Source organism: Geotrypetes seraphini, chromosome 11 (assembly GCF_902459505.1).
Source record: "Geotrypetes seraphini chromosome 11, aGeoSer1.1, whole genome shotgun sequence".
Classification (NCBI taxonomy): Eukaryota; Metazoa; Chordata; class Amphibia; order Gymnophiona; family Dermophiidae; genus Geotrypetes; species Geotrypetes seraphini.
In genome coordinates, this window is record NC_047094.1 from 113494323 (window position 1) to 113511373 (window position 17051).

The window sequence follows — 17051 nt, forward strand, 5'->3', positions numbered from 1 at the left end:
AGCAATGAGGTTTTCTGTCTGATAGGTCTCTTTTTGCAATGTATTTTCAGGCAAGAACAGGAGTTATTATGAATCTTATGGGAGTTCTTCTCCTCAGCCTGGCTATGAACACATGGGCAATAAGCATTTTTCGGTTAAACACCTTCCCGGACTGGGCGCTGAGTCATCTAGCCAATGCCACCACGTCCCTGGTGACAGATGGGCGAAACTTCACCGTAAACACCAGATTGTAACCAAGCAAAAGATTCCTACCGCCCAGGAAACAAAGAAACCACTGCACTGATGTCAAAAAACTGAGTTCACAAAGGAAACGACTATAATGTTCATGTGATTTTATGACATAAATTTAATGTACAGTTTATATATAAAAATGGTCTTCAATTAGCCTGGATTTGAAAGTGTGTTACTGTTTAATGGCATACAATAAGTTGATGTTTGCTGTTTCAAAATATTTGTTCTTTTAGGAAGTTATGATCGATGCTTAACAGACCAGTTTTACTGTGAGATTACTCAGCATTGTAAGAGAAAGGGATTTTTGTATACAGTGTTTCCCCGGTCATTTGCGGTCGGTGGTCCCGGTCATTCGCGGTATTTTCCGACCACGAGCCGCCGACCAGGAGAGGACAGCAGGAGAGGCAGGAGGAGAGAGCAGCCGGAGCGCTGGCGATTGAAGGAAATCACTCACTGTGTGCTCCGATCGCCTCTTCCAGCACTAAAGTCGGGCCTCGTCAATCTGGAGCTGCCCTGGGATTTGACTCCACGGCAAGCTCATAACTGAAAAAAAAAAATAAAAATCAAATTTAATTGGAAGATAGGTGCCTTTCTTCGTAGGCACACTTCTACAAAAATTAGGCGTCTAACACCAAAGTAGGCATGTTTAGAGGTGGAGAAAGACTTAGGCTCCGCTAGGCGTGATTCTGTAAAGATGTAGATGCCTATAATGAAGGCCTTTAAAACCCTACGTTTTAAGTTAGGCTCTCCTAAGCGCAATTCTATAATGGGTGCCTAACTTAAAACGTAGGGTTTTGAAGGCCTTCATTATAGGCATCTACATCTTTACAGAATCACGCCTAGCGGAGCCTAAGTCTTTCTTCACTCCTAAACATGTCTACTTTGGTGTTAGGTGCCTATCTTTACTAATTAAGTTAGGAGCCTACTTATTTAGGCTCCTAACTTTGGGTGTCTCTTATAGAATTTCCCCCTTAGCACTGGGTATCTCCAGAGCCTCTTACAAAGCCATGTTGCAATGATGTTTTTTTGTGAGTAAATTCTTATTGGAGGTACTAACTTGTGCAGCATAGCGCATACATATTTCACTCGTGTTAGGCCGGATTTGTTTTTCAGTATCGACGATGATGATCCAAGTTTCCAAGTTTATTATAAGATTTGATTAATCGCCTATTCCAGGTTCTAGGCGATGTACATCATAAATTACAGAGTTGGGGTAAAAATACATATTTAAAATAATTTAAAACAAATTAAAATAGCCAAAAACACATAACATGACTAAACATATACAATAGAACAATAAACATACGTGATGACAATAGGTAAGGTAATGGGAAGAAATACAATTCAATATAAAAGAAACATTTAAGGTTAAAAACAGAAGGGAGAGGTGCAGAAATTTATGATGTCAGCTTACTGATAATATGCAATAATGCAATTTTCGTATGCACCAAATCAGTGTTTCTTGACCTGAAGGCACACCTAAGCATGGGATTTTCAGAATTATCTCCATGAATACGCATGAAATTTGCATGCAGTGAGTCTCAATTATATGCAAATTTATCTCATACATATTCATTGTGGTTACCCTGACAATCCAGTTGGTTAAGGGGCGCTAACAATTTATAGAAATGTAATGGGTGTCTTAGCATTTAGCATGCGCTAATGTGGTCGACATATCCTAAATCAGTTATTTCCCCTTGATGAATTCCTCCCTAAGTACGCCTCTAGGAGAGGGTTGAAAAACACTGCAATAAGGATTAGCGTGCAGTGTAATCTGGGCTTAACATATTTTAACTTGGGACTCTCCCACGCGCAAAGCCCAGATTTAACATGTTATTTATAGGGAGTTACAAAAGAAATTTTTTAAATGCAGGTCATATGCTAACGTTGTGAGCAATGCAGGAGGTGCTATGTGCTCCTCCATTAACCCTGCATTATCCAGTTAGCATGTGCAAAAAATAACACTAGGGGGCGGAGTCAAGAAAGAGAGCCAAAACATAGGTGCAAAAAATTGAGCGATAAGCAATTATTCTATAATGGGAAAGTTGGCCACAGAAGCCATTCTAGAATACTAATGTACATCTTCTCTCGCACCAAGCAGCATCATGGGGTAAAGACCTAGAACAATTGCTTTCGCCCACTACTTATAGGAATTTAGGAAACGTCTGAAAACACACCTGTTCCTAAAGTATCTAGACAACTGATCCTCTCTTCTCTCTCCCCTCTATAGCGATTAACTTGTTCTATTGATCACTCTCTCCTCAAAAATGGATTTCCTGTCCTATTAACCCTCTTTCTTCCTCCCCTCTTAAAGTCAATCGATTTGTACCTTTGCTTAATCTTTGTAAACCGCATAGAACTTCACGGTATTGCGGTATATAAGCTGTTATTATTATTATTATTATTATTAATAATAATAATGTAAACTGGTATTTCAGCGTCTAACTTTTAGGCGTGAGCTTTTATGCAAATGATGGTATGTTATAAACTTAGGGACATTCTGTATACTGCTGTCAAAGTTGCATGTGCAGCTCTGTGTGCAATGCTGATTTGCGCACGCAACTTAGGGCTCTTTTTACCAAGCAGCGGTAGAGCATGTCACTGCGGGCCGGTGAAGTAAACGCTCCAACACTCTTAAGAATTGAATGAGCATCAGAACATTTACTTTGCTGACCCGCGGTAAAACACTCCACTGCTGTGTGATAAAAGGAGCCCTAAGTTAACAAGCCAATCAGTGCTGGTAATTGCCAATTAACAAGTAATTATTGGCATAATTAGAATTTACACGCACAACTTTCTAAGCATTTTCTATATAGTGGTGCTTGCAAATTCTAGCGTGTGAATCTTAAAAGGGGGCGTGTCCATGGAAGGAGTGTAGGCAGGTTGTGGGCATTCCTAAAAGTTAGGCACACTGATATAGAATATGCGTGATCCATGCACAGTTACCAGATTTTACTTTAGTAAAATTCGGACCCCCTAGACCCGCCCCCCCAGGCCCGCCCATTTCTACCCATCTCTGCCCCCAATTCCACCCTAGCTCCACCCCAGCCCCACTCCCTGCTGCCTGCTCTCATCAGGCAGGAGGGCAACCGCACATGTGCGGAAGCAACATGATGACATCACGTGCACAGACTTTCCAAAACTTGGCAATTTGTCCAGGTTTTGGAAAGTCCCAACGAGCTCCAGCCGCATCTGGAGGGCCTCTGAGCATGCGATGATGATGTCACACACATCCGCGCATGCTCGAAACCCTCCAGACGCGGCCGGAGCTCATCAGGGAAGAAGATGAGGCTTTGAGGGGGCAGGGCTGGAGGCAGAACAAGGCAGGAATGGGTGGGGCTATGGTAACCCTAATAACACTTTTTCTCCAAAAACTATTTTAAAACAATAAGTAATGTGTGGGTTACCACATCTACCAGGCAAAATACTGCAAATGCTTTAGCATCATTTTGCGGTAACCTTTTCATGCTCACTAACCCACTTGGCTTGGGGCTGGATTCTCTATAGGGCGTACAAAGTTGGGTGTTGGAATTTGATATAGAGAGTTGCGCGGGGACAGAAATCCCACCCATCCCCGCCCATCCTTGCCAGGATCCTCTCCGTCCCCACCCGTCCCCGCCAGGATCCTCTCCGTCCCCACCCGGATCCTCTCCGTCCCCACCCATCCTCGCAAGGAATTACCTCCATCCCCACCCGTCCCCATAAAAAGCAGCAATTACTTCTGACAGGATCATCAATTCCACAGTTTCTTTTGTGTTTGCGCTGCTGTTTTCCTTGTGGAATCTCTTTGGTGGAACCCTTTTTTTGTTTTCTGTTCAGGTAATTAACTTATAAACCCCCTCTTTTACTAAGGCTGACGTGTCCATTATATTATATGGACGAACCCTGCTTCCAAAGTCTTCCATCCCCGTGGGAGTCCCGTTGGCTAGAGGGGGGTCCCCGTGGGAGTCCCGCGGGTTAGGGGGGATTCCCACAATCCCCGTTCCCGTGCAGACCTCTAATTTGGTACAGATCACAGATACGCATGCAAGCTAATTAGTTAACAATAGTTAATGTTAACAGGCACTTAATTGGAAATTACTTGCAGTCTTCATAGATCTTGAGCCAGGCCCCCAAATTGTGCTTTCAGTGAAAGCATTGCTGCTTCACACAGTTATTTTTAAGTGTCCTTGTATCTCCCGCAATTACAGGTTGTATTATTCAAAAATGTAATTTGACTAATATATTTGATTGTGATACCTTTTTTTTTTTTTTTGCTTGCTTGATGTCCACAATTAGGTAAATAGGAAATCCATGCTACAATACAGACGAGACAGTATCAGTGCAGGTTTTTAAATTTATGTATTAATGTAACAGTGTTATTACTTGCAACAGAGGAGTATTTCATTGCTTGTTTTATTGAATTTAGCTGCCATCCTTGTGTAGACAATTACTTAATTTGCATGGGAAAACAACATGTGCCATATACAAAAGAACATTTCTTGATACGAGTTTCTTATGGTTTTAGGACCTGAATAAAGTAGATTTATTGATATATCAGCTCGGTGTGATTTGTCATTGGGTTTTAGCATCCCTAAGCTATTTCCAGATCCAATGGCCTGTACTGTGGTGTTTAACATTGTGCATGACAGATGTGGTCATACTTCTGTTTCAGAGGGAGGGAGGCCTGTTCCGGGCTAAACATAGTAACATAGTAACATAGTAGATGACGGCAGATAAAGACCCGAATGGTCCATCCAGTCTGCCCAACCTGATTCAATTTAATTTTTTTTTTTTTCTTCTTAGCTATTTCTGGGCGAGAATCCAAAGCTTTACCCGGTACTGTGCTTGGGTTCCAACTGTCGAAATCTCTGTTAAGACTTACTCCAGCCCATCTACACCCTCCCAGCCATTGAAGCCCTCCCCTGCCCATCCTCCACCAAACAGCCATACACAGACACAGACTGTGCAAGTCTGCCCAGTAACTGGCCTAGTTCAATATTTAATATTATTTTCTGATTCTAAATCTTCTGTGTTCATCCCACGCTTCTTTGAACTCAGTCACCGTTTTACTCTCCACCACCTCTCTCAGGAGCGCATTCCAGGCATCCACTACCCTCTTCGTAAAGTAGAATTTCCTAACATTGCCCCTGAATCTACCACCCCTCAACCTCAAATTATGTCCTCTGGTTTTACCATTTTCCTTTCTCTGGAAAAGATTTTGTTCTACGTTAATACCCTTCAAGTATTTGAACGTCTGAATTAGAGAATGACACGGGGAAAAAATATGTCCCCGTCACCGCCCCGTCCCCGGCCCACCATCCTCTGCACCGCCCCGTCACTGCCGTTCCCTTCACCGCCCCGTCACCGTCACTGCCATCCCTTTCACCGCCCCGTCACTGCCACTGCCATCCCATTCACCGCCCCGTCACCGTCCCCGCTGCATCCATATAAGCCTTAGTATTTAGCTTATTCCTTTCTTATAAATCAAAGTTCCTGCTGCTGAACTAGAGAAAGAGATGTTCAGCTGGCAGGGCTTTGTTTATAAATTTTTATCAACACAACTAATATACTACTTTATCCTAAAGCAAAAAATAAATAAATAGAATTTTTTTCTACCTTTGTTGTCTGGTTTCTGCTTTCCACACCTTCTCATTCAATTCCTTCCATCCACTGTGTGTCTTCTCTCTGGGTCTTCCATTTGCTGTTACTGTGCCTCTCCCTTCACCCCCCCCCCCCCAATTGGTCTAGCACCCATCTTCTTCCCTCCGCTCCCCCATAGTCTGGCATCTGTCTTCTTCCCACTCTGTCTTCCACATTTCCCTTCGGGGTCTGTTCCTTTCCACCCTCCTTCAATGTCTGTTCTATTCCTTTCCACCACCACCCTTCCCTCCCTCCTTTACCATCTGTTCCTTTCTACCACCCTTCAGCTCCTCTCGCGTGGCCTATCTATCTACCTTCCTCCCTCTTATTTTCATGGCACGTTACAATGTAATTTGTGCAAGACACTGGAGCCTGCGAGCTCGGTCCCTGTTCCATCCCCACAAACCATCTCGCTTCTGTGCTCCTATTTTCCCCATTTCTAATATCTCCCCTATGTATCTGCCATTGCCCCCCCCCTGTGTCCATATACCATCCCCATGGCATGTCCCCTTTATGTCTCTGTCCCTATGCCCCATGCACATAATTTCCCCTCTTTCTGTTCCTTCCTGTGTCCAGATTTCCCCTATCTTCCTCTTCCATACCAGTGTGTCTCTTCTTTTCAACCCCATCTAGCTTTTTTCCCTCTTTCTTCCTCCCCCCCCCCTGCTTCTAGCATCTGGCTCACCTGCCTGTCCTTCCCTTTCTTTCCTGCTGTGGGTTTTTCTTTCCATCTTCATCCCCTTGGCCCAGAATCCTTTTCCCTTTCACTCCCTCCTTCCAGTTTGAGCCGGGAACAAGGGCGATCGCACGGTCACCACAGCCCCCACCCGCCTGCCTAATCGATCCTAGTGTTTAGCCAGCTCTCTCCCTTCTCCTCACCTTAGTTTGCAGGCTTTCTTTTTCGGCGACCTGCACGCTTTCCCAAAGAGCTGCACACGCGCGTGTTCAATCTTCTGCTCTGCTGCAACTTCCTGTGTCCGGTTGCGTCAGAGCAGAAGATCGAAACTGAGCAGCAGTGGGTGCGCGGCTCTTTGATAGCGTGCGGGTCGCCGAAAAAGAAAACCTACAAACTAAGGTGAGGAGAAGGGAGAGAGCTGGCTAATCACTAGGATCAATTGGGCAGGCGGGTGTGGGCTGCGGGGACCGCGCGATCCTTCATGCCTCACTGCGGGGACAAGACCATTCACTGCTCCACGGGGCGGTGAATGGCCTTGTCCCCGTCTCCGCAGCGACTGCTAGTTTTCGTTCCCCGTTTTGGCGGGTTACCCACGGCTAAACGCAGTGGCCGCGGGTAAACCGGCACCGTGTCATTCTCTAGTCTGAATCATATCTCTCCTGTCTCTCCTTTCTTCTAGGGTATACATATTCAGGGCTTCCAGTCTCTTCTCATACGTCTTCTGGCGCAAGCCTCCTATCATTTTCGTCGCCCTCCTCTGGACCGCCTCAAGTCTTCTTACGTCTTTCGCCAGATACGGTCTCCAAAACTGAACACAATACTCCAAGTGGGGCCTCACCAATGACCTGTACAGGGGCGTCAACACCTTCTTCCTTCTACTGACTACGCCTCTCTTTATACAGCCCAGCATCCTTCTGGCAGCAGCCACTGCCTTGTCACACTGTTTTTTCGCCTTTAGATCTTCGGACACTATAACCCCAAGGTCCCTCTCCCCGTCCATGCATATCAGCTTCTCTCCTCCCAGCATATACGGTTCCTTCCTATTATTAATCCCCAAATGCATTACTCTGCATTTCTTTGCATTGAATTTTAGTTGCCAGACATTAGACCATTCCTCTAACTTTTGCAGATCCTTTTTCATATTTTCCACTCCCTCTTCGGTGCGTACTCTGTTACAAATCTTGGTATCATCTGCAAAAAGGCACACTTTTCCTTCTAACCCTTCAGCAATGTAACAGGATTTTCCCTACTTTAGTCACCCTGAGCCACAGGTACCAGGATTTAATTAGAGTTAACAAAGTCTTACCCTTTTTCCTATGAAGAGGAAGAGGAAATAAGATTTAACAGAGGAAAGAGAAGGGTTTATTTTTTTGTGCTTTTTTTTTTTTTTTTTTAGTAAGAAACGGGGATGAGAAGAGAAATTAAGCAGATATAATGCTGAAAACCAGTGAAAAGAGCAGAATATGAAATGCAGAGCAACTTATCTTATTGAAGTTCCAGGGCAGCCTTGCTCACAGCAATGTCCCAAAGATAATGCAATTAACTTTAGAAGTAAACCAGAGCCCCTCCCTTCTCCACCTAATCAGCAGAAAACAATGGCTGAATACTAGTAAGACAGAAATATAGGCTCTATACCACCTAAAACAGTATTTTAAACAAAAATGCAGGTTCTATCAGTGTTACCCTAAAACACAGGATTTATAACAGGATTTTCCCTACTTTAGTCACCCTGAGCCACAGGCACCAGGATTTAATTAGAGTTAACAAAGTCTTACCCTTTTTCCTATGAAGAGCAAGAGGAAGAGGAAATAAGATTTAACAGAGGAAAGAGAAGGGTTTATTTTTTTTTGTGCTTTTTTTTTTTTTTTTTAGTAAGAAACAGGGATGAGAAGAGAAATTAAGCAGATATAATGCTGAAAACCAGTGAAAAGAGCAGAATATGAAATGCAGAGCAACTTATCTTATTGAAGTTCCAGGGCAGCCTTGTTCACAGCTGTTCATTTCTTTTTGTTTTGTAAAATTAAGAGGATCATGGCTTTCTGAGAGTAATTTTATAAACCATTTTCACTTGTAATGGACTGATTTAAAATATGTAAAAAATTAGGTGAAGGGAGTTGTTGCCTAGACATAAATTTTCTTTGGGTTGACCTTCAGAAAAAGAAGGTAATACACAATCATGAAATAATCATATTGACCATTAGATGTCACCCTTTCCACAAGGTTCCTTATGAGACAAAATAAATCTGGTTAGGAAAGTTTCTCCAATTTTATTTGGCTTTCTGTTTCATTCTAGTATCCTACTAAAAGTGTTCCTCAAACTGGTCCCAGGATACCCCATAGCCATTCTAGTCCTTAGGATATAAATAATGGCTATGCATGAGATTAAATGTGGATTCTACATGCAAAACAACTCATGTACAATGGTTGCTCGTATCCTGCATAAGGGTTCCACCTAGGGTTGCTCGTATCCTGCATAAGGGTTCCACCTAGGGTTACCATATGGATCCAGAAAAAGGAGGACAGATTGAGACATTCAGGTTTTACTTCCATTGCTTTCAGTTAAAGTAAAACTGAGATATCTCAGTCTGTCCTTCTTACTTCCATTGCTTTCACTGGAAGTAAAACACGTATGTCTCAATCCGTCCTCCTTTTCCTGGTGCCATATGGTAACCCTAGCACCAGAAATGACTTATAAACACTCTTTGAAGGATTGTGTTGTTTAATTTTTCACCAGTTCTGCTGGGGTTTGATAGCTCCATCTATGTTGACTTGCATTCTGTCCCATTGGTGTACCAAGGGCAGAGTGGGAGGCGGTCCACCCCAAGTCCAGGGAGTCCAGGGGCCTTCCAAAATCCAGATAAACTACCGGGTTTTCTAAAATCCTTCTGGACATCCGGACAGTCCTCTAAAAAGAGGACATGTCCGGGTAAATCCAGACATCTGGTAACCTTAACCTGAGTATTGAATAACTTCCAGGTCATGATTCCCCTCCCTCCTGCCCCCTCATAGCCAGATCAAGCCTCACCCTGAGCCCTTCCCTACCTCAGACGTCCCTGGTGGTTGTACAGGCATTTTAATGTGTTCAAACTGTACTTTACTTAGGAGTTGGGTGGAATAGAAATGTAAAATAAGTAAACTTGCATTCCATATCCTAAATTTTAGGTCGTGCGCACACATCTATGATCATGTAAATCCATTATATTTGAAATTCCATTGGTTACCAATTTAGAATTAAATTTAAAATCCTGATGCTGGCACATAGGGCATTCTTTGAGTTACAACCATTATTAGCCTGTTTTACAAAGCCACGCTAGCGGCTGCAGCACGGTAACGGCCTCGAAGCCCATAGAGATTTAAAGGGCTTCGGGGCTGTTGCCGTGCGGCAGTCGCTAGCACGGCTTTGTAAAATAGGCCCTATATCTCTCTAATCTAGTGTTATTTTGCACACCTAGTTGCTCGTTGAGATCTTTAAATGACTAGAGAGTAGCTGTTCCCCATACCTCAAAGGCTCACCTTGTCTCAACCAGAAATGGCGCATTTTTCTACTTGGTTCCAATATTGTGGAACAATTTACCAGTAGAGTTAAGGAAGGATCATTTCAAAATTTTAAGAGACATCTAAAAGCACATTTTTTTTCAAATGGCTCTCCCGAATTGGATAATAGAATGGGGACCGCAATCTGCCTTAATTTGTATTCATTTGTACCGATTCGTGTTGATTTGGATTTATTTATTTCATATAACAATTTTAGGGGTCCGTTTATCAAGCCACGCTAGCGGGGTTAGCACGTCGGATATTTCATCACGCGCTAACCCCCGCGGCCGGCTAAAAAACTAACGCCTGCTCAATGCAGGCATTAGCAGCTATGCAGCAGGCGGTTTGACGCGCGGTATTACGCCCGTTAAACCCCTACCGCAGCTTGATAAAAGGACCCCTTAGTGGATATGTTTTAGAAATGTTCATTTCTCTGATGCTCTCAAGCTCTGCCAGTGACGGATCTGTGAAGTGGGCTATGCCGGGAGTTGTATTAAGACCTTACCTAAAATATGACTGTTTGCTATCAGGCTGCTTCAGAGACTTTTCTCTCTCTTAAATTTGTTTTATTTGATTTTTATTTTTTTTTAATCTTCTTTCATTATTTCTATTTTCTATCTCTTTGATTTTTAATGTTGGAAATGTATTATATGTTGTTATTACATATTTTTTGTTTATCAGGTACTTTAGCTAGATTGTGAGCCTTCGGGACAGAGAGGGTCGTTTTTCTCAAGTACCTAATTTCATTTTAGTTTGATACTTTGTAAACCGCTTAGGTCAGTAAAATGCAGGAGCGGTAGATCAAATCTTAAATAGACATAAACATAAATCCACCCCGGTAGCCACCCATTTGTTATGCTCTTAAGAGTTTAGTGGAATATTGATTAAAAAGAGTAAACATTCAGCTCTAGCAAATTTTCAAAGATGCTACGTATAAGTGTTCTGTTCAGGTTACCCTAGTCATCCTTTAAACCCAATGACACTACTGCTGTATGTTACGAGACCCTAATGCAGCCGGACTGTTGAAATTAGAATTGGAACAATGACTGATCCATGCAGGTTACCCTTCCTGGAAATCTGTTGCAGTCTTGCTACTAGAAATAACAGCATTTATTCCGTTTCTTGGAAATCAAAGCACACACTTAAAAGCCAAACCTCTTAATATAGGAGCACTAAAAAAATCGAGAGAACATTTTTGCTTCAAAAAACAGACAAACTCTTTCAGCCCTCTGGATTGATGCTACGGAAAGAATGATTTTATCATAAGAAGACAAAATTCACTGGAAACAAAAATTGAAAAACTACAAAAATCTGATCAGAGAAAAGCGAACAACATTCTACGCAACAAAAAATAGGGACACCCAAAATAAATAGCAAAGAGCTATTCAAGTTGGTAAACAGACTAACAGACACCACTCAAATCATGCTACAGAATAGAGAATGACACGGTGACAAAATTCATCACCGTTCCCGTCCCCGCGGATAACCGCGGGAAATAATCCCATGTTATTTTCTAGTGTCTATTTCAACCTCGGTCCTTCTACACCAGCATTCTTCAACGCAAAGCTTGTGGGTCAGTGGTTGTGGCCAGTCATACTCTGATTCTTATGTGAGCCAAGGATAATGAAGCCATTGTGACATCATTGATGTGATTGGCTCTTAGGCACTGGTGGAATGAGGCATTATGACATCACAATATCTGCTCTGGATACCAAAGACTGTCATTCTGTAGTGTCTGCTTCAACCTCGGTCCTTCTACACCAGCATTCTTCAAAGCAAAGCTTGCGGGTCAGTGGTTGTGCCCAATTATACTCTGATTCTTCCCTCTTTCCTTACAGAATGACATGAAGATGATTTCCCGCGGTTATCCGCGGAGACGGAAACGGTGATGAATTTTGTCACCGTGTCATTCTCTACTACAGAATAATGAATGCACACCCTCGGCAGAAACTCTTGCCACGTTTTTTAAAAACAAAATCTTAGATGTAAGAACGACAATACCTTCACCCTCACCCAACTTCGATTTCCAATCAGAACCCCACGAAAAAGAAACAAGAATGCTCTAGAACCATTTTGAACCTCCAAACTGGCACCAATTCCTAACCCTATACAACAAATATACCACATCAAACTGCCTACTGGACGTATGTCCTTCGAAGCCATGACAGCGGCTACACTAGAATTTTAAAAGGATCTTTTTAACTGGATAGCAACCACTCTCACTGAAGGAACATTCCACGAGGAAATGGGACACATACTAATCACACCCATTCCAAAAGACCAAAAAACTCTCTAGCCCTAAAAAACAACTACAGACCGATAGCAAGCATCCCCTTATTCAGTAAACTGCTCGAAGGACTGGTCAATTTGGAGCTAGTAGGCTATCTAGACAAATTTAATATCCTTAGTGAACACCAATTGGGATTCAGAAAAGGTTTTAGCACTGAGACAGTCCTAGCCTCGATCCTTAATCACCTATACGGCTTATTCAGCAAAGGAACAAGTGCTCTGATTTTACAACTAGACTTCAGCAGCGCTTTCGATCTTGTTGATCACGAAATAATGCTACACTGCCTAGACGGAATAGGAATTACGGGAAGAGTAAGAAACTGGCTACAGGGTTTCCTAAAAAAGAGATCTTACCGGGTGATTAGTGGAGGGACGTACTCAAACACCTGGAAAAACCCCTCGGGAATACCACAAGGTTCACCGCTGTCACCTACTCTATTCAATATCTACATATCATCCCTAGGACACTTCCTAAAAAAGCTAAACCTAATCCACTACATATATGCAGATGACATTTCCATTTTAATCCCAGTAAACAGCATAACGAACGAGACCTCAGAATACATTTCTCATATTATGACCGAAATAGAACACTGGACAATAAACTTCAAGCTGAAACTAAACACAGAAAAAACAAAAGTCTTCCTTGCAAGCCCAACAGACAAAATTACCAATACAACGTTACATATAAAAGATCATGCATACCCGATTACTAAAACAATAAAAATATTGGGAGTCACACTAGACACACACTTGACAATGGTGGAACACACGAACATAGTGGTAAAAAAATATTTCCTGACACTGTGGAAATTAAGGTCCATTAAAAAATATTTCGACCCCCTATCATTTAGACTACTAGTGCAATCACTAGTGCTTTCAACACTGGACTACTGCAATATTGTTTATATGGGTATACCCAAAAAAACTGTAAGGAAACTTAGGCTTGTCCAAAACACAGCGGTCCACTTGATATTTGGATTAAAAAAGAGCAACCATGTTAGCCCCTACTACAAATTGCTTCACTGGTTGCCAATGGAAGCACAAATAATTTTCAAGTTCTCTTGCATATGTTTCTAGCTGGTTTGGGGACTAGCTCCTACCAGGGCCGCCATCAGAAATTTCTGGGCCCCTTTCTGAGCAATCCTATTGGGCCCCCCCCAAGGACCCCTTCCCCCCTTTTGTCCAGGGGGGTACTATCAGGAAATCGGCAGGGGGCAAAAAAAAGTATGACAGCAGTGTTTATTGTTGTGCACAGCAGAAACATAAAGCATAATTTGTGCTATGGTGGCCTAGGACCAATGTTTCCTCTAAGGATTGATGAGGTGTGTGCAAAAAAAAATATGCATGAGCAACAAGTTACATACTCCACAAATTTATGAGCAGGCACGGAGGACGCATTTTTAAACAAATGTAGTTTATCCTTGTACTCCTTATGTATTTTTAATCGTCTATGGATATGTTTGTATGTTTATTGTTCAAATGGTTTTATTTATTTCCCCAAATTTATTTTTGTTATACGCTTTGAAAATATTTGATATTGCGTTTAAATCAAAATCTCAATAAACTTGAAACTTGAAACGAGTGCCCGTGAGATTGTGGGAGGGTTAAATACTCAAAACTTAGAAGAATAACAATTTACTTAAAGTTTTTGCTACTCCAGCTTTCTGGTATCTTTACATACAGTGGTGTACCTAGCATATGTAACACCCGGGGCCCATCATTTTTTGGCACCCCCCCCATCTGTAAGAAAAACATGATTTTTAGTAACAAACCACACGTCACACATGAGTACCTAGGAAAAGGCAGCATCTTACATATTGCAGTGAGCAGTACAACAATACACTCATTGTAAAACTAAACAAGCCAGACTAGTACAGATTAATCCTACACCGTCAATCCTAACAGAAAACCATGTCTTTCAAACACAAAGAACACAGAAAATACCTTCGCCTAGTATGGAATATGTCATCACAAACGAACCCCTCCCCCTTTTACAAAACTGTAGTGTGGATTTTAGCCACGGTGGTAACAGCCCTGACGCTCATAGAATTCTGAGCATCAGAGCTGTTACCATCACGGCTGGCGCTAAAAAACGCTCCACAGTTTTGTAAAAGGGGGGATAAAATAGAAATACACAGTTTCAACGCTCTAGCTCAGAGATGCCCAAACTTTTTGGGCTTGCGAGCTACTTTAAAATGACCAAGTCAAAATGATCTACCAAAAATAAAATAAAAAAACACAAAGCACACTATACGCTGAGAAAATGTTAATTATCATTCCTATTCTGGGTTTTTTCAAAGAGGTCAAGGCAGATGACTCTATGCATTGTCACCTCAGTAACAACCATACAAAAATAGACAAATATACCCCCCATCCTTTTTATTAAACCACAATAGCAGTTTTTAGCGCAGAGAACTGCACTAAATGCCCAGCGCTGCTCTCGACGCTCATAGGCTCCCTGCACTAAAAAACACTTTTGCGATTTAGTAAAAGGGGGCCATAGTGCAAAATATAGACAGCATATATAAATTCAGACACATTTTGATCACTAAATTGAAAATAAAATCATTTTCCTACCTTTGTTTGGTAATTTCATCTGGTTGCACTTTATTCTTCTGACTGTGCATCCAATATTTCTTCCCTTCTTTCAGCCTCTTCCTATATGCTTCCTCTCCTCCAGACCTCATTCCCTCCCCCAACTTTTTCTTTCTTTCTCTATGTCTGTCTTTCTCTGATTCTGTGCCCCATTGTTTTGCTTTGTTTCTGGTTCCCTGTCCCCCCCCCCCCTTCTTTCTTTCTTCCTTCCTTCCTCTGTGACCCATTTTTTGCTTTTTTTTCTGGCTCCCTGTCCCCCCCCCACACACACACACCTTCTTTCTTTCTTCCTTCCTGCCTCCCCCATGCCACCACCGCCGCGGAATAGGCTGCTGCTGCTGCCGCAATCGGGAACAGGCCGAAATCTCCCTGCTTCTCTTCTGTACTGGGCCGATCAACTCTCGCCGCCCGACGTCAATTCTAACGTTGGAAAGGACGTTCTGGGCAGCCAGGCAGCGATTGGCTAGCCAGAACGTCCTCTCGACGTCAGAATTGACGTCGGGCCGCCGCGAGAGTTGGTCGGCCCAGCAGGGAAGAGAAGCAGGGAGATCAAAGACAAGGTGCTGGCCTGATCCCCGATGGCAGCAGTGAGAAGGGAAGGGAAGCAGGTTGGGCACCACTGCTCTAGACGAGCCGCGAGCCGCACGCTAAGGAGAACAGTTGACCGCCCCCCCCCTTGGAACGCCACTGGAGCAGCAGCGTGTCTGGCCGGCTCATTCGTTCAAAGCCGCGGGTGGCGGCTTCTTGCGAGATCCGCGCCTACGTCTGAAGCCTCTCTGATGGTGTGACGTCAGAGAGGCTTCCGATACAGGAGTGGATAGCGCAAGGAGCCGCCAACCCGCGACTTTGAACGAACGAGCCGGCTGCTGCTCCAAAAGGAAGAGAATGATCGACCGCGGGCCGCAAATAAAACCTGGAGAGCCACACGCGGGCCGCGTGTTTGAGACCGCTGCCTTAGAGGGAACACTGCCTAGGACCCTGGGGGAGCCCGGGCCCCCTGTCACCTCCGGGCCCCTGAATGCAGGACTGGTAGTACTGCCCTGATGGCGGCCCTGGCTCCTACATACCTGCTACCTCACTTCATTCTATACAGCCCTACGAGACAAACCAGAAACAGCAACCTATTTGCATACCCAAGCATTACCAGCTGCAAATACAAAACTTCCTGGATAGAACTTTTATGTACCAAGCAAACAAACAATAACACTGGTTAGACAGATACATAAATGGAGCAAGACTGACATATAATGCCTTTAGAAAAGCCATAAAAACTGCCTTATTCAACAAAATCATCACCTAAAAAAGTATCTATACCTAACATTACATATGTCCACTCCTGCTTTTAAGTCTCAAATGTCTAACATTATATTTTGCTGCCTTTTTAAGATTCTGTTTGCTGTATTTCACTTCCTTTTGTAAGATTCTATATGCTGTATCTCCCTGACTTTTGTAAAACTCTATATGATCTTTGTAAGTTTTTATATACTGTATCCCGGACTTCAACATATTGTAACTCGCTGACTGTCCAGCTCTCTTCAGTGTGAACCGCCTAGAAGTCTCACGACTATGGCGGTATAGAAGAATAAAGTTATTATTATTATTATAAGCTTTCCTTTAAAGGCTAAACCAGTCTCAAAGTCCAGTTTTTGAGCACCGCAGACAGGTTGGGTATTCATAGGGTTAACAGATTTTCCCGAAGGAAAATCCAGACCCATGCCGAAGCCCCTGTGATAAAAAAAAACCCCTAATGCAGCTTCATAAAAGGGGGAGAGGGGGGCTAGCTTTTAAATGCTGTGTCATGTCACTGCCTCTAGCCCTCCCATGTATATGTGTGCAAAGGGTGGGGCCAACAGCAGCAGTGGCTCTGAATAGTGCGACTGCAGTTGGAGAAAGGGATGCCAAGGAGACGCCGGGACCGCACCGAAACCAGCGGCTGGCAGCAGAAGCAGCAGCGGGGACTTAAGAGCACAGCTCTGCCCCTCCCCCGATCCAGTAGGGGCTAATCGGTTGAGCATGAAGAGACACTGGGGCCGTACCAAAACCAGCGGCAGGCAGCAGAATCAGCAGTAGGGCCTTAAAAGCACAGCTCCGCCCCTCCCCC

General features: G+C 43.3%; 1 protein-coding gene and 1 long non-coding RNA gene across 3 annotated transcripts in view; one reads left to right on the forward strand and one right to left on the reverse strand.

The window, feature by feature from the left end:
• SLC13A3 (solute carrier family 13 member 3) overlaps positions 1 to 382 on the forward strand; it is a 70087-nt gene extending 69705 nt beyond the window's left edge. For both annotated transcript variants that reach the window (XM_033914964.1, XM_033914965.1), the window contains one exon: positions 51 to 382. In XM_033914964.1, coding sequence (XP_033770855.1) covers positions 51 to 233 — 183 coding nt within the window. In that variant the 3' untranslated portion in view covers positions 234 to 382. The remainder of the gene's footprint in view (positions 1 to 50) is intronic.
• LOC117345802 overlaps positions 44 to 17051 on the reverse strand; it is a 48397-nt gene continuing 31389 nt past the window's right edge. The window contains exon 2 of the long non-coding RNA XR_004536511.1: positions 44 to 774. This is a non-coding gene — a long non-coding RNA (uncharacterized LOC117345802). The remainder of the gene's footprint in view (positions 775 to 17051) is intronic.